Source organism: Phyllobates terribilis, unplaced genomic scaffold (assembly GCF_046119375.1).
Source record: "Phyllobates terribilis strain yellow unplaced genomic scaffold, ASM4611937v1 Scaffold_9__5_contigs__length_417890890, whole genome shotgun sequence".
Taxonomy (NCBI): domain Eukaryota; kingdom Metazoa; phylum Chordata; class Amphibia; order Anura; family Dendrobatidae; genus Phyllobates; species Phyllobates terribilis.
In genome coordinates, this window is record NW_027362769.1 from 390,392,487 (window position 1) to 390,412,613 (window position 20,127).

General features: G+C 47.0%; 1 protein-coding gene across 2 annotated transcripts in view; it reads right to left on the minus strand.

Moving 5' to 3' along the window:
• LOC141162506 (uncharacterized) overlaps positions 1 to 20,127 on the minus strand; it is an 82,155-nt gene that overhangs the window by 29,569 nt on the left and 32,459 nt on the right. For both annotated transcript variants that reach the window (XM_073648680.1, XM_073648679.1), the window contains exons 2-7: positions 18,056 to 18,385; positions 12,212 to 12,508; positions 11,004 to 11,288; positions 8,970 to 9,065; positions 8,431 to 8,793; positions 8,001 to 8,300 (exon numbers count right to left, since the gene is read on the minus strand). In XM_073648680.1, the coding sequence (XP_073504781.1) occupies positions 8,001 to 8,300; positions 8,431 to 8,793; positions 8,970 to 9,065; positions 11,004 to 11,288; positions 12,212 to 12,508; positions 18,056 to 18,385 (1,671 nt within the window). The remainder of the gene's footprint in view (positions 1 to 8,000; positions 8,301 to 8,430; positions 8,794 to 8,969; positions 9,066 to 11,003; positions 11,289 to 12,211; positions 12,509 to 18,055; positions 18,386 to 20,127) is intronic.

Sequence of the window (20,127 nt, forward strand, 5' to 3'; positions counted from 1 at the left end):
GGCAATGACCTCGGCTGAAAACCCTTGACGGGTCAAGATTTCGGTCTCAAGAGCCACGCCGTCAAACGAAGAGACTTCAGGTCCGGGTGACGAATGGGTCCTGGGTTAACAAGTCCGGGCGAAGAGGTAGTGGAAACGGAGGTGCTGCCAGAAGCAACACCAGTGTTGAAAACCACGCCCTCCTCGGCCAATCTGGCGCCACCAAAATTGCCGAGATTCGCTCGAGTTTGATCCGTCTGATCACCAGAGGTAGTAAAGATACCGGTGGAAATACGTAGATCAGCTCGAACTGGTCCCACGGGGCTACTAGAGCATCCACCGCCACGGCCTCCGGGTCCTTGTACCTGGACATGAACGTCGGAATCCTGGCGTTCAGCCTGGATGCCATCAAATTCACTTGGGGAGTTCCCCAACGGGAGCACAGCAGTGCAAACACTTCCGGATGAAGACTCCATTCTCCCGGATCCACTTGCTCGCGACTGAGAAAATCCGCTGTGATATTCCGCACTCCTGGAATGTGAATCGCGGAGATGACTGGAACCCTGGACTCGGCCCATAACATGATCCGAGAGACCTCCATCATGAGTCTGGAACTCCTCGTCCCGCCTTGATGGTTGATATATGCGACCACTGTCGCATTGTCCGTCTGAACTCGGACTGGCAGACCGCTCAAAGGGACCGCCCAATGGCGGAGGCAGAGAAAGATCGCCCTCAACTCCAGGATATTGATCGGCAGAGAAGACTCTTCTGACGACCAGACTCCCTGAATCCAGAGATCGTTCCAAACTCCCCCCCAGCCCGTCAGGCTGGCATCGGTGGTTATGACCGACCACCGTGGAAGGAGGAAAGATTTCCCCAGGGATAACACCTCCGGACGTAACCACCATCCGAGAGACTCTCGCACCCTGCGGGAGATAATGACACTGCGATCCAGCGAAGCCGGCGATCGATCCCAACGGGTCAGAATGAGATCTTGGAGACCCCTGGAATGAAATTGAGCAAACGGTACCGCCTCCATTGTCGCCACCATCAGACCCAGAAGGCGCATACACCTTCGAAGGGACATTGCCGTCGTCGACCTCATGGCTTGAACCTGGTGACGAAGGTTCGCTTGTTTGTCCGGAGGCAGGGACACCACTGCCCGTACCGTGTCGAAATGCATTCCCAGTAACAGGATTGACTGTGACGGCTCCAGAGATGACTTCTTCCAATTGACCAGCCACCCGAAATCTTCCAGGCGCTGAAGGGATAGATCGCGAGCTGTCACCGCCTCCTCCGCTGTGGATGACACTATCAACAGGTCGTCCAGGTAGGGAAGAATCGTAACCTCTTGTCTTCGGAGAATCGCCATAAGTGGCGCCAGAATTTTTGTAAAAACCCTGGGCGCCGAGGCCAACCCGAACGGCAGGGCCACAAACTGATAATGGGCCTGACCTATGGCAAAACGCAGGAAGCGCTGGTGGGTCCTTCCAATGGGGACATGCAAATAGGCGTCGCGGATGTCGATTGACACCAAAAAATCGTACTGTGACAGGGCCGCCACAACAGAGCGAAGAGATTCCATGCGGAACTTCCGGGTCCGGACATGAAGATTCAACTCTTTGAGATCCAGAATGGGGCGAAACTTGTCCTCCTTTTTGGGAACCACAAAGAGGTTGGAGTAAAACCCTCTTCCCTGGTCCTCCGGTGGAACCGTAACCACTACGCCGTTCTGCAGAAGAGAATCGACCTCCCGCAGCAGTGCAGCTGCCAGCTTGGCCTCAGATGGGATGCGAGACTGGCAAAACCTGTCTGGGGGTCGAGAATGAAACTCTATGAAATAGCCTGCCGACATAACCCGCGTCACCCAGGCGTCCGATACGTGGGATGCCCAAGTCGACTCGAATTGGAGCAGACGACCCCCCACCCGGGAACCCTCGGGTGAGCACCTGGCATCAGTCCGCCTTAGCGGGCTTTTTGTCAGTTTCCTGTTTGTCTTGACGGAAATTCTGTTTCCAGGGAGTACGGGATTTTTGAGAGGTCTTCTTTCCGGAAGACGAGGGACGACTCGATCCCCAAGAGGACTGACCGAACCGTCCCCTGGGCCGAAAGGACCGACGACCACCACCGACACTAGACTTGCCAGACATAGACGCCACTGCTCTCCGCTGCTGCAAAGCCGTATCCTTTGCTTTGGCCTTAGCAATCATCTCCGTGAGGTCAGAACCAAAAAGCTGACCGCCCTTGTACGCCAGACTCAGCAAACCTTGCTTGGATACAGCGTCTCCAGTCCACTGCTTAAGCCACAGCGCTCTTCTGACTGTGACGGCCGAGGATTGCGCTCTGGACAGAACCGAAGTAGTATCCAGTACTGCGTCTCTGCCATATCGGGCCGCCTCTTCCAACAACTGGATGAGCCTTTCTACCTCAGATAACGGGGTCCCATCTTGCCACGCCGTCCGTAGCTGATCCAACCACCGCAGAGACGTCTCACCAGCACACATGGCTCCTAAAGACGCTCGGAATCCATGACCCGCGGCCTCCTAGATGGATTTCGCCGCTAACTCTGTCTTTCTGTCTAGCGGATCCTGCAGACTCGCCTTCCCTTTAACAGGAAGCAGAGAAGATTTGCTCAGCTGAGATAAAGGAACGTCCACCTCAGGAGAGGGAACCCAATTAGCGACCATTTTGGAACAGGGGTACAGAGCATCAAAAATCTGTGTCCCCTGAAAACGCTTATCCGGAAACAGGCGTTCTTTCTCCACCGCCTCGCTAAGCTCATCGAGCGATGGCAGAGTCGACCGAGTCCGACGCGACTCCTGAAACAGCAAAACTTACGAGGGCGTCTCGATACCTCATCAGGCAACTGTAACGCCTCTCTCATAGCCACAATAAAGGCATCCACGCGGCCCAAAAGCGAAGCAGAGCGCCCCTGCCGATCCTCTTCGTCAGAATCGGAGATCTCCCCAGCAGAGCTTGTCGGAGTTTCTGAGGCCTCCGTCTCGCTGTGCGGAGGGGACAGTACCGGCCTGTGGCGCTTCTTGCCACGAGAAGTCTGTTGGGATTTAGCTGATACCCAATGACCTAGAAGGCCAGACAGGCTATCAATGGAGCGAGTGAGCGCCTCCACTTTAACATCACTGAGCCCCCCGACCAGCGTTAAACTTGACGCCGTCGAGGACTCCTGCGTGTCAGATACGCGAGACAGATCCTGAAGCGGACCTGGGAGGCGGTCCGCGCCTTCTGGACCCTGATCCGACATGCCCTCACACAGAATTTTGTAAGGCCGAATAATCCCTTAAAGGTGTGGTCAGTAACTAGGACAGAGTGATCCCGTACCACAGCCTGTTCTTCCCAGGGGAAACCAAGCGCTGAAGGGTTACAGCTCCTCTAGGAGAGAAAGCTACCCCAGCTGCCCAACAGAGCAAGATTTAAGGGTTAACTGCCTTCGAGGGGTTAATGCTGCAGACTGCGGACAACCTCTGCTTTTTAAAAGAGGTGTGCGAGCCCCAGAAATACCTCAGCTGAGAGGTAACAGCGGCAGGTACAGCACAGTCTGACTACCTTAACAGGGTTGCAGAGAGGTGCCCCGCGCTGCGGAGGTGAGAGAGGAACCTTCTGCCTTAAAGACAGAAGCGACTCACCCAGCTGGCCGCGGTGACTGCTCTTCCCGGTCTTTTTTTGAAGTGGACCGTCCGGAATGAGGGGACGAGAGACGAGCTAGGAGCAGGAGGACGCCGCGTGGTATGGCCACCGCGCATGAAAAAGCCGGAAGAGGAAGGGGCGGGAACCGCTCCGGCGCGCGCTTAGAGCGCTTCCTGCCCGCGAAAGACAGGCAGCCGAGGGGACGCGAGGCCACGCCCCCCGCAGCCGTTCAAAAAAGCGCGCGGCTTCTCCGTCCTCCGCTCCCGCTCGTCTGACACATCACTGCAGGGATTCCACCTGCGGATAAAAAAACAGCAGTCACCGCATTGATTAAAGTAACAGCGGCTGCCGCAGCAGCCTCTGATGGACTCATACATACTGAGCACTTACCCAGCTGAGCGCCACAGGGACCCCCAGGGATGTGTGGCGCCGTGGCCCTTAGCTTCCCCCACGGCGGAGCGCGCAGGGACCCCACAGGCGCGGTTTGCGTCTCCGCCAGGAAGCGCCCTGTATCCCCCGGGGCTGGCAGGGTTCTGCGGGGACCGCCTTAGGGGGTACGCAGATCCGCCAGGGGAGGGGTGGGGGTCCCAGCAGCGCTGAGACCCCCTGAGACCTCTAGACCACGGGGGGTCCAGGTCTCCGGGACAAAAATAAAAAAATCTTCTGAGGAGCTGCAAAGGCAGCGACTATCCTCTGCGACCTCAAATTTTAGACTGGAGAATCATGGGGGTAGGAGGAGCCTAGGCTGGAGGGGCCGGTCGTCACTTTTTATAAATCTGAGGTGAACTATCCTGTGGGGCTCCGCCTACCCACTAGTAATGATCCTGTGTCTCCCTTCCTTCCCTTCTGCTGCTGAAATGGCGCCCGCCCAAGAAGAACGGACGCCATTGTGTGCAAAAAGGACAGCAACCCAACACCTCCCATCGTGGGCCTGGCTTCCCCCATGGCGCCAAAGGCTAAGAAAGCCCCTTGCATTAGAGACTGTCCGCATGGTAGTGTCTGTCAAGACGGATGGGACGTCCTAAGGAGTGCCTGTCAGCCAACCGCCTTGGAGCCGCCTCAAAAGAAGGAGGAGACGAAAGCAACAACGAGGTGTGGCCGCAACAATCCCAGACTCACCACAGCTTGCAGCGACGATGGACGCAGCGCAGAAGAGCTCCTCCGATGCCGCCCTACAAGCTGCTGCCCCGCTCGGGATACGGGGAATTCGTTTGACCCCGGAGGAGGCCGAGTTCCTCCGGGAAGAGGCACAGGACCTAACCCAGAGAGTCGCTGAGGCCCAGCGACTGGCCGCCGCGGAGTGGCGGGAGGAGATGCTCAGCAGGATCCGGGCCCGCCGTCAGAGCTCTGCAGCCCTAACCACGAGGACCGCAACCCAGGCGGAGGAAACCCCGAAGGCCGCGTGCAGCCCAGGATCGGGTAAGAGGCAAATCCCTGTCCCGGGAGCGAGACGCACGGAGGCCCTCATGGATCTGATGCCGGCACCCCTGTCCACAGATGCCGTCGTGTGGGAGCAGCTCTTTGCTCCGGAGCTGGAGGCCCAAGTGACTGTCACCGCCTGCAATGCCTCCCGACTCCCGGTCCAGAGGAGCCTCAGACTACTGGGGATGCCACCAACCCCAACCCGGACTGGTCCGTGTCTCTGGAGGACCTGCAGCAATCCCTGCTGTCGCTGCTTCCCGCGCCTCTGGTTGCCTGTCCGGCGGCGGAAGAGATGGCCTGGGATAACCAGGGGGGGGACCTGATGGGCTTCCCCCAGGAGACCCGGGCTGAAGCGCAGAGGAGGATGGAGTTCTGCCGCAAAGAGCTCCTCCAACTTGACAAGAAGCGGCGGGAGAGGCGGATACGCTGCGAGCGCCTTGAGGTGCGCGCTAAGGCCGCAAACTCGAAGGCCCGCCAGGAGGAGGCCGCCCATCCAAGCCCCCGGGAGGAAGGGCTGATAGTCCGCTTCCACCAGGAGGCGGGATCGGGCTTCATTCGGAGCCCCCAGTTTGCCCAAGACGTCTTCGTGAGCCGACGGGACGTCAAACCGCAGCTGAAGAGGGATAACCCTGGCCGGAACCTCTACCCGGGTGATCTAGTTTCATACACCCGCCACCACGGGGAGCGTGAGTGGTACGCCCTGGACGTGCATAGGGTGTTCGAGGGTGATGCCCCTGCGCACCTGCCGGTGGGGGACCGATCTGGCTCCGTAGGGAAGAATGAGCCTTTCCCCTGGTGGAGGTACCTAGACTGAGCGGCCCCGGAGGCTGTACCTCCCAGTTTTGACTTGTGTTTATTGTTTATGTTGAATAATGTTTTCCTCCCGGTATAGAGAGACATTTGTCCCTGCGGACTCTAGCAGTAGACTGACTCTTCCTGTAAATAGTTTTTGCATCTATTCAGGTGCTCCCTATTGGTTTTATGCAAAAAACACTTCTACTTCTACCTCAGACCTCAGAAGCAAAACCTGTCTGGAGTGGCTCTCCTAGAGGTCCAACTCAGGATCTCCATGCCCTGCAGCCATCCCAGGGCCTACGTTGAGGGTTTGGGACAGGTCCCTCTTGCTGCTGAACTGACTCTCTTTTCTACTATATTTTCTACTGATCTGTCTACATGCAAAATGTCTTCTTAAAGTTTTATATATTTTATACTATTTATCTGCAACATTCAAGTATCAGTGCCTCCCTTGTAGGGAAGATTGTTTGGTTGTTATAAAGCATATAAAAAGTCTGTACCTATGCTTTGCTCTCTTTCCAGCCCGCGGACGTGCTGTGTTTCACCAGGGGGGAATGTGGCGCCCCTGAGGGTTCAGTCACCACAGGGGTACTGCACCTCAGACCGAGGTGTGGTATCTTCTCTCCAAGGTAAGGATGGAGCACCACACGGGACCCAGCCTCAGCACTCAACACTACACCTCTCCTGTTCTGTGGGGGGCTTATATGCACCAGGGTGCTGCCCCAGCCGGGATAACGGAAATGGGGGGAACCAAAGATAGGGGGAACCATGTAGTGGGTGAGGGTGGAGGACACACTTTTAGGTTACACTAATACATCCATATAAATATGGATGCCATCTTTAATACTGGGTCTTTGGTCGGAGTTCCCTGGAGGAGCCAGACAGTACAAGCTGCAGCTGCCTCACGAGGCTGCGATGCCCGGTCTCAGGCCTTGAGATTGGGGGCTGGGGCAGAGTCGAGTTATAGCCGGCTCTGTCCTATGTCTTAGTCCATGTAAGAGGGCCTCGGAGGAGAGCGGAGGAGAAGAGCTCCACAGGCAAAAGGATCCTAAAGGGGATACGGACGGAGCGGCATACGACACCTGTATTTCCTTACTCTGGCCTAGTCAGAGGGACTCCTGCTGCTGCTTTGTTACTTCACGTCTCAGTCGGAAAAGCCCGGAGGCCTTTTGGGATCCCTAGGGGGGGATATGGACGGAGCGGCGTACGCCACTCGTATCCCTTAAACTGCGCTGATGCAGCGGGAACTGGCCTTTCACCAAGTTCACACCACGCACACAGTCAGGAGAAGACTTAGTGGGAGAACTCACCAAGGAGAGGAACATTCTGGTCCAGGGGTCCCATAAAGTGCACCTAAACTACCCGGAGTGTGCTGAGCCCCTTCCTGGTGGTCGCAGCGCGCCGTGAGGAGCAAGGAGAAGTTTTGTGCCCACTACTAAAGCAAAGTGTGTAAAGCTTGGAAGACTGCACCCCCTTGCCTCTGTTGTCCTTCCTGCGCGGCGCTGCACACACACCACCATCTACTAGACTGTCATCCTCCCCTCTCTCTCTGCCCTGAGGCCTCTGCTCCGCCTGTGGGGAGTAGTACCAGCTGAGCTGCCCTGTACACCTGCCTCAGAGGACTGCCGCAGCGCTGGTGGTCATCACCAGAAACCACAGGTGGCGTAGTCGACAATAACCACTCATCCACTAGCCCATACTTTTAATGTGTGCGCCCTGGGCACGGACCAGGCCAGGGCCACGACTGCATCCCCCTCTACCACCTGCCCGCCGTAAGAGTACACCTTTCCCAGGGAGGGCCAACGCTACTGAGTAGTAGCGGGTCACACAGCTACTTCTCTAGAAAGCAGAGGTAACAGATGACAAATGTGGCCATTGACCGTATTGCCTAATCCAGCTGTTATCTGTTCTGTTTCACAGATTGGGAAACAGCACAATGAATCCAGCTATAACTTCAGTTCCCGGAGATCATTCCAACCACTTAGGAAAATTCCCTTTCTGTGGTACGCCATTTTTCCACAAACAAATTCACAGCCAATATGCAATATATAAACTTGCCCTAAGGAGAAGAAAAGCTAAGTATTCTTTTGTTTGTGCATTTTCCATGTTTAGTGTTCCTTTATGACGTAACCTAGATGTAATGAAGAAGTTTTTTTTACCTGTGATTGACACCTCCTTTTGCCCATTCTCCGTTTCATGGCTCCATGCGGCTCGTACTCTATATCCTTGATCCTTGAACAGATGACCCGGAACCCTACAGACACTTCTCACATTAAAAGTAAAGTCATTGTTCTTGGTAAATGTCTCATCAAGTTTCTCTACATCCTGGAACTGTCCGAGGCCGTGGCTCCATTTTATCTCAATATCTTTAGGATAAAAGTTCTGCAGAGAGATAGAACACAGGACGTCGCCATTGTCACCCAGAGACATATTCACCGGGACGGACAGTTCTGGCTTTTCTAGAAATGAAAAGAAGTCATTATTATTGACCACAGAAACCTTTACAATTTATTTGTGTTCTATTTATATTATTATTGCAGCAAAACAGAATTTGCAAGAAATACTTTGGAAAACATTGAATTCTCTTACTAAAAGTGAAGTTGCATGTAAGACTCTTCCCCCGACTTTGTTTGTTACAGAGGAACTTGCAGAAGATCTCAATCTCTTTGTGTTTGGAGACAACCGGTGTGAAGCTCAGAGCTGAGATGGCGTGGTGGAGTTTATCCTGCTGTGATCGCTCCGTTTCCACAGTGTAGTCACCGCTGACCACGAGGGCAGCTTCTTCATCTTTTTCTTGATTATTTTCCGAGATTTCGACCTTTTTCCCATTGTTCTCCTTGATCGTCCAGGTCACCTGCACGTCATTAAGACAGTTGGAAGCCGTACAGTAATAGGTAACTTTCTTCTCGGTCTGGATCCTGTGAATGTGACCCACTTGAAACCTCTGGGAATCTGTAGGAATTAAAAAGAAATTTAGTTGGTTAGTAATGAGATTTCCCCCAAAGTCTTGAAAAACCTACAGTTCTCTGTATAAAATAGAATCGTGACATCTTGTCTCAGCTTTATATATCCGACAACCCTAGATCAGAGGAATTTAACTGCACAATAAATATATAGAAGTATCTCACCTCTCTTCATGAAAAACCAGAGTCCTGGTAGTGAGGTGACCAGTAATCCTACTAAGACACCGATGATACCAAAATGGCACGATCTCTTACAATCACCTACAAAAACAAACAGGACAGAAAGCAGAGTAAAACCAATGCAGCCATACTGTACATAGACAATAGTCATGGAGGATTTGTCCTAAGGCAGGGGTGGGCAATTCATTTTCCCGAGGGGCCACATGAGAGATGTGACTGTTGTTGAGGGCCGAACCAATAGACTAAAATTAATTCATAACAATAATTATAATTATTATTTTATATTTATATTATCACTTAATACTGAACAGAGTTAAGTATGCTGATATCTCTCTATATAATGTATGAGCCTACAAACAGCCCCCTATATACAGTATAAGCCCCCACATAGCCCCTCAATATACCGTATGAGACTCCACATAACCGCTACATACAGTTTAAGACCCAAGTTAGCCCCTATATACAGTATGAGTCCCCACATAACTTCTCTATATACAGTTTGAGAACCCTCATAGTCTCACTGTATACAATAAGAGCCCCCACATAGCCCCTTATGTAAATTATTAGCCCCTATATACAGTGTGAGCCCCCACATAGCCTCTCTATATACAGTGTGAGCCCCCACATAGCCTCCTAAATACAGTATGAGCCCCATATAGCCCCCTATAGAAAGTATGAGCCCCCACATAGCCTCTTATATACAGTATGAGCCCCACATAGCCCCCTATAGAAAGTATGAGGCCCCACAAAGCCTCTTTATACAGTATGACCCTTCACATAGCATCTTATACAGTATGAGCCACCACATAGCCTCAATATACAGTATGAGCCCCCACATAGCCCCAATATACAGTATGAGACTCCACATAACCACTACATAAAGTTTAAGACCCAAGTTAGCCCCTATATACAGTATGAGCCCCCACATAGCCCCAATATACAGTATGAGGCCCCACATAGCCTTCTAAATACATTATGAATCCCCACATGGCCTCCTATACACATACAAACCTCCAATACACACATGGAAAAAACAAAAACACCACATACTCGCCTCACTCCTGTTCCCCCGGCGCTCTGCTCCCATCTCTGGTGCACTATCCACACAGCAGAAGTGATGAAGTGATGTCATTGTGTCTGCTGGCCCTCACACTGATTTGTGGAAGAAAGAGCCGGCTGCTCCATCCTCCACCAATGTATTTACCACTGTCTGCATCCTGAAGAAGCAAATTATTGTGACAGAGGGCGACTGGCGGTGGGTGAGGGCATGGTGCGGCCCGTGGGCCACTTTTTTCAACTTTTCGGCTGTCTCGGCTTGTGGACCAGCCGGAGGGCCTGATGTGACTCACGGGCCACACTTTGCCCAGCTCTGGTCTAGGGAGTAACATTTCTCCTTGTGCACAGTGACATGTCTGACATGCCAGGGTAAGGAGGCTTGTAGGCCATTCATCACTCCCCTGAAAAATTAAATATGCACATTCTTTCTTCAGAGAGGAAGAAGACTTGAACTCTAGTGCCATGACTCTGAACAGCTAGAAGTCAGCTTAGGTCAGTGGTGCACAGTTTTGCCATGAAGAGCAAAAGGGCCCGGCATTTGTTTCTAAGCGCTTTTCATGAGTTTTGGGCCCAAAAATCTCCATAAAAGGCCTCCACAGGTTCTCTACACAGAACAGTAAAACGGAAGGAGCCACATGGTCTTTCTCTCTAGCATTTATGCCCTTGGCTTCAACATCTTGTACTTTAATAACTTTTAGTAAACTGTTCATGGACAGTTTGTGGCTCATGTATCCACTACAGATGCTATGAAGCAGCTTGAACACGGATCAGTGGGATCTTTCCTCTACAATTTCGGCAAAGACTAAGCTTTGACTAAAATATTTTCAATGTGTGACTACATTATCATCCATCTTATTTGTGTCATATGGCGACCAATAAAGAATCGTGTCTGTTAAGCATAGTACCAATGATATATTCACAGCATAAACACCAGACAGTATAATACTTGTGTAAATGACTTACTCTCCTGTTTGACTTCCTCTGTTATCGTTATAGGACCTTTTAATGTCTCATGTTGGACCTCGCAAGAGATCTGGGATGGTTGGTTGTTCCCATTTAGCTGAATCTGATGATAAATCTCTTTATGGAAATATCCATTGTTACTTTGTTTGGAAGAATCGATTCTCTTCCCATCCAACAACCAGCGCATTGTCACTTCTTCGGGGGAATAGTTCATCGCTTCACACATATAAATCTGATCATTACCATCGGGAGTCTTCGAAGCCTTGATACTGACGGTAGGAGCAGCTGAGGATAGATGTTTCATCAGTTATTGTATTCATATAAAACTAATTACATGGAATTATGTGCTTCAAGTTTTGGAGGAGACCCAAAGAAAGAAGTCTAACCCAACGCTAGTACCACAAAATAACCGGACCGAAGCTTTGTTCATCTTGTAGATTTTACAAAACCCAACTCAAGAGCAAAAAACACTACGTGTGGAAAAAAATCATTGCCAGGAACGAAAGTAAACATAGGTAGCACATATTAATAACAGTATTTAAAGAAATTGTAGGGCAGATATAGAATACTTGAATCGAATTCCTCAAAACATATCTTAAAGGGTTTCACTGACAATGAGTGAAAGACTTTAAGAGTAGAGGATGATCAGCAACAAGATAGATGGAGACAATTGTGAAGAATCAAAAGCTCATAATTCAGATACTTGAAAACCCAAACAGAAGACTGAAAATTCTGGAGAAAACATTTATGTGGTCATCGGAGATCAAATAATACTTGTTTGTGAAAAGTAATACCAACTACAATGGCCAAATATAATCTAGTGGATAATGACTTGAGTAGCCATTCCTACACCTCTCTAAATTACTAGGAGGATTGAACATGCTAGAAGTTGAGTTCAAAACTTCATATTATTGTTAAAAAGTTGTTGGAAGGAGCCGCCACCTAATATAATCTTGCTTATGGAAAATTAAGCTGTATCTGGCACTATAGACATTGATTATTGTGTGACTTTATTGAATCCAAGACCAGATTGTGTCTCTTTGTTGTCAGGGAATGACCATTCATCTCCACCCATCAGTCTTTGAGAATCAATGTTATCTTGTTTTATACCCTATGGATTTGGGTAAAACCGAAATCTATTTTTATAAATATGATAAAATATGCAATATATGATATGCATGATAGTTGTCCTGCCAGGGTGAACTCACCTCCATACTGTACACTGTAGAAATCCTCAATAGGATCTTGAAGATACTCATGTTCCACCTTACAAGTAATTTTTGGATTTCCCGTATCCTCAAGAAATGCAACATTCACAGAGCTGTTCCTTGTAAAGGTCATATCCGCGTTCGTCCTGTCATCCTGCGCTGATCCACTCAATATCTTACCATTCATGAGCCAAATCACCTTCATATCATTTGGGTAGAAGTTTGTGATCGAGCATTGAAGAAGACTTGTCACACCTCTCTGAACAGCGTGTTTTTGTATCTTGACCACTGGAACAGCTGATACAGAAACAATATAAGATTAGAATTTATAAAAAAAATATGTATTAGATTTTTCATTGTTAAGGTGACCAAAACATAATGTGTATATTGGTGTCCTGACTCTCCGCTCAATGGAAGATGTCATGGGAGAGAGGGGTTAGGTATGTTAGATTTTAGTTTCACCAGAGACAAGTTTAGTTTCACCAGAGTTCACTTTGTCCTCTCTCTTCAAGTGAAAAACGCACGAACACTTGGCCAAGTTGAACGTTCATGGTTATGGAGAAGTCGGGAGAGATATCTGGTAGCTGAACAACCTTTAAGCCAACAGCTATCTCTGGCTACTGGTTATTATAACTGGAATTAGGAGCATTTGGAAGGTAAATCAGTGCAGGAGGGGAAATAATCAGGAGAAAGTGAGCAAGTCTTACAGTGCATTTATATTGGTCGATACTTGGGAAAGTGTTCTTAGGTACACTCGTTTACCGATTATCGTCTTGGCTAAACAGGTCGTAGAGCAACCGGTGAGCAAGAAAAACACTCATTTATTGGGTAAAATGATTTTTAAGCCATCTTAGAAATTTTTTTGGGGCAGCACATAGTCCTGTGTAAACATGAGATGTGCTATCGAGAACAATGGTATTCTACACGCACAGCGAGATCAAGTTACCTATTGTTCTGTGCGAATATATACTGTGGTCAGCTTTTCTAAACAGGTGATTAAATGTCCACCAATCAGCTTACCAATTAATGGTTGTTTAATGTCTGAAATCGGCCAGTGTAGATCAATGCTTAGGGTGTTCATACATCGTATGTATTATCAACGTTCAATGAACATCTTTGTAAAGATACAAACACGCCTTGGATAGCTGTGGGACAATCATTTGGTGATAGCTATCCCTCCCGATTACCCTAAGCACATACACACCCCGTTCATATAAAGGCAGGAGTCTTATCTCCCAATAAAACAAAAGGATTAAGCGTTGAAACTGAACATGCTCTATCATTCTCTGCACCAACATTTGTCAAAGAGAGTTGGAAGGACCCCATACACATTAGATGATTGGTTGGTCCACCCAAAATTGTCAAGTTCATCTATCTCTTCTTATGGGACTCTAGAGTCATCTGAGACTGAGACTCCCATGTTGTCATTTGATAATTTGACCACCTGCTCATTGATCTGGACCAAAGGAGGTAGAAAAAGATACTTCATGATTATGGTGGAATTGTAGTGAGCTCTATGAGAAATATATTGCAGAGTCTTATGTGCTGTATAATGGGATAAGACTAATTTAGGAATCCAAGGATCTAAGCTAGGGACCACTACTTATCTGTTTTATGGCCATCAGATGCTCATGCTGATTTTATAGTGATTTTGTTTCTATACTTGAACAAGTCGGTATAAAACATCTATACTGTTACTTTGCTTAGGGGATGCAAGAAAAATCTGGGAGTGTGGAAGTCATTCATGACCAAGGAAGCGGTACGGGGATCTCAGTTTTCACGGTATGCCTCCACTTGTGACCCTCACAGTGGACCACAACGCTCTTGTAAAGATGGACACAAGGAATATATGTCCGCTCTGTTTGAGCCAGATAGGGGACATATTGGAATCAAGCCTAATAACATATATTACAAATAACAGAAACAATTATCAGGGCTTGTTGTAGAATAGGGGGATTGCGCAAGCACTTAATCTACCCATTCATCCCTTATAGAGGAGATGAGCCGGTAAGGTGGTAGAGCAGTACCCAATAAATGATAATGGGGAGGCTGTGAGCAAGAAAACGCTGATGGGGGCCCCAGACCAGAGGGCCGATTATCAGATTATGCAAAATTATTCTATGAGAGACAGGACTGGCAGAAGCGAGGTGTGTATAACAACGTGGCATCTATATACAGATTACCAGTTTCAACAATAAATGCAGCCTGAAGCTCAAGTTATGGGCACCTTGCCTTGTATCCCAGTTGAGGGAAAATGGATTTAGCAGGGCTCAGGCTCTGGCTTTCTGGTGAAGAAGTTGGACCCATCTAATACATTTTGAATGGAAAGGCCAATATGAAAATTGTCTCTTCAGAGAGGAAGAGGATTAGAACTCTAGCGTCACCTATTTCCCAGAAGAACGTGCATGGCTTATAAGTCTCCTCACTCTGACATGCCAGGCTTGGCTTTTCTCTCTCCACAAGGAGAAATGTTACCCCTTATTCCCCAGTCCAGAGCCTCTCACCTAGACAAATCAGATCTCATACTTCGCACATATAAGTGGTAACACCCTGAAACAACATGTCTGCAAATTGAGATTCTGGTTTGGCTTTTATCCTAAGTCATATTGACTTTTAGGGTCACTGCTTCCAATAGATGGTGCTGGAGACCAAGTCCTGTTTCTCTTTGAGGATACAATTTACATATTTCATTTCCCAGAGGAGCATGCATGGCATATAAGTCTCCTCACTCTGACATGCCAGGCTTGGCTTGTCACTCTCCACAAGGAGAAACGTTAACCCTTAGACCCCAGAATGGGAAAAGCAAAAATTCTCCAAGTAGGGCCATACCACAGCATCCAAAGACATTGAAAGTCGCCATTATTATGTGTTACTTGTAAATTAAAGAATACGTGATGTAAACCTAAGGCTGATGAGAAGTCATGCATATTACCTATTTGGTTAGATTGGATTCATATATAAACAGATTACTTCATCATTCAAGGGTATTGCTTAGCATCTTAATATCTACCCGCAGTAGGGAGATATGATGGTATGATCCACAGTTTGGTAGGGTCTTTTCCCAGCTTGGAGCTGTTTACTATCATAGCATCAGTCAGAGATTCAAGGAGTTCGGAGCATGTTAGGATTCCTGACATCGGTTAACTAAATTATGGCTCAGACATTTACTCTAGGATTCTTAAATTTTGATTGCCAACCCACGTGTCCCCAGGGAATTTGAATGCTCGAAGGCGGGCAATTGCCTTTTCCACTTCATTCATGATAATTGGTCTTGGCAGTGCACCTCGTCAGGACTGCATAAGAGTAGTTTGACAAAAATACAGTTAGGTCCATATATATTTGGACAGAGACAATATTTTTCTAATTTTGGTTCTAGACATTACCACAATGAATTTTAAACAAAACAATTCAGATGCAGTTGAAGTTCAGACTTTCAGCTTTCATTTGAGGGTATCCACATTAAAATTGGATGAAGGGTTTAGGAGTTTCAGCTCCTTAACATGTGCCACCCTGTTTTTAAAGGGACCAAAAGTAATTGGACAATTGACTCCAAGGCTATTTTATGGACAGGTGTGGGCAATCCCTTCGTTATGTCATTCTCAATTAAGCAGATAAAAGGTCTGGAGTTGATTTGAGGTGTGGTGCTTGCATTTGGAAGGTTTTGCTGTGAAGTAAACATGCGGTCAAAGGAGCTCTCCATGCAGATGAAACAAGCCATCCTTAAGCTGCAAAAACAGAAAAAACCCATCCGAGAAATTGCTACAATATTAGGAGAGGCAAAATCTACAGTTTGGTACATCCTGAGAAAGAAAGAAAGCACTGGTGAACTCATCAATGCAAAAAGACCTGGGCGCCCACGGAAGACAACAGTGGTGGATGATCGCAGAATAATCTCCATGGTGAAGAGAAACCCCTTCACAACAGCCAACCAAGTGAACAACACTCTCCAGGAGGTAGGCGTATCAATATCCAAATCTACCATAAAGAGAAGACTGCATGAAAGTAAATACAGAGGGTTCACTGCACGGTGCAAGCCACTCATAAGTATCAAGAATAAAAAGGCTAGACTGGACTTTGCCAAAAAACATCTAAAAAAGCCAGCACAGTTCTGGAAGAACATTCTTTGGACAGATGAAACCAAGATCAACCTCTACCAGAATGATGGAAAGAGAAAAGTATGGCGAAGGCGTGGTACAGCTCATGATCCAAAGCATACCACATCATCTGTAAAACACGGCAGAGGCAGTGTGATGGCTTGGGCATGCATGGCTGCCAGTGGCACTGGGTCACTAGTGTTTATTGATGATGTGACACAGGACAGAAGCAGACAAATGAATTCTGATGTCTTCAGAGCCATACGGTGTGCTCAGATCCAGCCAAATGCAGCCAAACTGATTGGTCGTCGTTTCATACTACAGATGGACAATGACCCAAAACATAAAGCCAAAGCAACCCAGGAGTTTATTAAAGCAAAGAAGTGGAATATTCTTGAATGGCCAAGTCAATCACCTGATCTCAACCCAATTGAGCATGCATTTCACTTGTTAAAGACTAAACTTCAGACAGAAAGGCCCACAAACAAACAGCAACTGAAAACCACCACAGTGAAGGCCTGGCAGAGCATCAAAAAGGAGGAAACACCGCGTCTGGTGATGTCCATGAGTTCAAGACTTCAGGCAGTCATTGCCAACAAAGGGTTTTCAACCAAGTACTAGAAATGAACATTTTATTTACAATTATTTAATCTGCACAATTACTTTTGGTCCCTTTTAAAACAGGATGGCACATGTTAAGGAGCTGAAACTCCTAAACCCTTCATCCAATTTTAATGTGGATACCCTCAAATGAAAGCTGAAAGTCTGAACTTCAACTGCATCTGAATTGTTTTGTTTAAAATTCATTGTGGTAATGTCTAGAACCAAAATTAGAAAAATGTTGTCTCAGTCCAAATATATATGGACCTAACTGTAGGTGAGTATTCTGCACAAGTTTAGAAGATGAGAAGTACAAGGATCCGTGAAGGCATCCAAATTCTTGAGCTATATTAGTTCGGAGATACTCGGACTTATTTTGCTTATTCTCCTGACTACAAGGACAGGGAAGGGGAGGGGGGCGAATCCATCCAGGTAACAGGCCAAGAGGGATTTGAGAAGGTCCTTCACTTCCTAAAAACTCTGGGAGGAAAAAGGAATCTCTGCGTCTTCTCTGTCAGGACATTTTTTTTAGCCAGCCGGCAGGAGCACTTTGTTGCAAACTTGTGACTACTTTGCTCTGCAAGTAGCTGTAAGATGTGAGGAGTTAATACATACCATAAAAAGGTCATGCATACATTTTTATTATGGATCCTTGTTACATAGGTCCATACAAATGGTGGTAAAAAATATTTATAGTATCATGCGCCATCACATGCTGGGTTATGGAGGATGATTGTAAACTTTGATAATGGCACCCTACTGATACCTACGGAGGATCTACATGTCCATAATACTATGTTTTTGTGATTTCTTTAAATAAATATATCTTTCTAGGCATTTTAATTTGGAATTTTGGTTTACCTGAGGGATCTTTATAGGTTTAATTTTATGGACATGGGTTTTCCCCCAGAAATATTGATGTTGAATATGTGACCTACATTGTAGGTGTTTAATGTCAAGATGTGAAATGAACGCCATACTCTACCCCTACAAATCAGCACAAGATTGCTGTGTGCATGAGGCTTTATTCATACAGATGTTTTTGAAGAGCGACTTTTTATTGTGACTTACAGTCCCAGGGGACCCAGTAAAGAAAGACAACTGCGTACCTGCCCCTGTAAGACTATGGCCATTTTAATAACGTACTTACCAAGAATATTTAATTGAATTTGCTTTTCTTGAGTGTCTGGACTGTAAATCACGGTGCACTTGTATGAGCCCTTATCGGAGACGGTCACATTGCGGATGGTCAGAGAGGCATTGCCCTGCTTGACCTCCTGCTCATCGATGATGAATCGTAAAGTAGACCCCTTTGTCTTTGTGTCATATCTTACAATCTCTTGTTCTCCAAAATGCCAGAAGATGGCCAAGTACTGTAGGTTTACTGGAGGTTTTGCCACTTTGAAGGTGCAAGGCAGAAGAACGTCATTCTGAACTATCCCAACTTGTGACGGAGGAACAGTGATCTCAAGGGCACAACCTGTAAGAGTGAATAGAGCATTAAATGGCAGGGTTGGAGTGTCAAGACATTCCAGAACAATAATCTTCGCAGACATGCTTTTGCATTTTGGTGATAATACAAACAGAAGAAGCATGAACCACAGGCACATACACACATGGTCAAAATTGTTGGTACCCCTCATTTAATGAAAGAAAAACCCACAATGGTCACAGAAATAACTTGAATCTGAAAAATTAATAATAAATTAAAAATCTATGAAAATGAACAAATGAAAGTCAGACATTGCTTTTCTGCTTCCACTGAATTTTTTAAAAAAATTAAACTTATGAAAAAGGCCTGGACAGAAATGATGGTACTGGGCAGCACATTTCTCTCTAGAATCCCTTGATAGTCTTGAGATTTCATTGTACCCTGCACAGATTTAAGACACCCTGTGCCAGATGCAGCAAAGCAGCCCCAGAACATAACAGAGCCTCCTCCATGTTTCACAGTAGGGACAGGGTTCTTTTCTTGATATTTTTCATTTTTCCATCTGTGAACATAGAGCTGATGTGCCTTGCCAAAAACTTCCATTTTTGTCTCATCTGTCCATAGGACATTCTCCCAGAAGCTTTGTGGCTTGTCAACATGTAGTTTGGCAAATTCCAGTCTGGCTTTTTTATGATTTTTTTTCAACAATGGTGTTCTCCTTGGTCGCTTCCCATGAAGTCCACTTTGGATCAAACAACGACCGATGGTGCGATCTGACACTGATGTTCCTTGAGCTTGAAGTTCACCTTTAATCTCTTTAGAAGTTATCCTGGGCTCTTTTGTTACCATTCGTATTATCCGTCTCTTTGATTTGTTATCAATTTTCTTCCTTTGGGCCACGTCCAGGGAGGTTGGCTACAGTCCCATGGATCTTAAATTTCTGAATAATATGTGCAACTGTAGTCACAGGAACATCAAGCTGCTTGGAGATGGTCTTATAACCTTTACCTTTAACATGCTTGTCTATAATTTTCTTTCTAATCTCCGGAGACAGCTCTTTCCTATGCTTCCTCTGGTCCATGTTGAGTGTGGTACACACCATGTCACCAAACAGCACAGTGAGTATCAGTAGCCCTATATACAAGCACAGTGAGTATCTGTAGCCCTATATACAGGCACAGTGAGTATCTGTAGCCCTATATACAAGCACAGTGAGTATCTGTAGCTCTATATACAGGCACAGTGAGTATCTGTAACCCTATATACAGGCACAGTGAATATCTGTAACTCTATATACAGCACAGTGAGTATCTGTAACCCTATATACAGCACAGTGAGTATCTGTAACCCTATATACAGGCACAGTGAGTATCTGTAGCCCTATATACAGGCACAGTGAGTATCTGCAGCCCTATATATAGCACAGTGAGTATCTGTAGCCCTATATACAGGCACAGTGAGTATCTGTAGCCCTATATACAGCACAGTGAGTATCTGTAGCTCTATATACAGCACAGTGAGTATCTGTAGCCCTATATACAGGCACAGTGAGTATCTGTAGCCCTATATACAGGCACAGTGAGTATCTGCAGCCCTATATATAGCACAATGAGTATCTGTAGCCCTATATACAGGCACAGTGAGTATCTGTAGCCCTATATACAGCACAGTGAGTATCTGTAGCTCTATATACAGCACAGTGAGTATCTGTAGCCCTATATACAGGCACAGTGAGTATCTGTAGCTCTATATACAGGCACAGTGAGTATCTGTAACCCTATATACAGGCA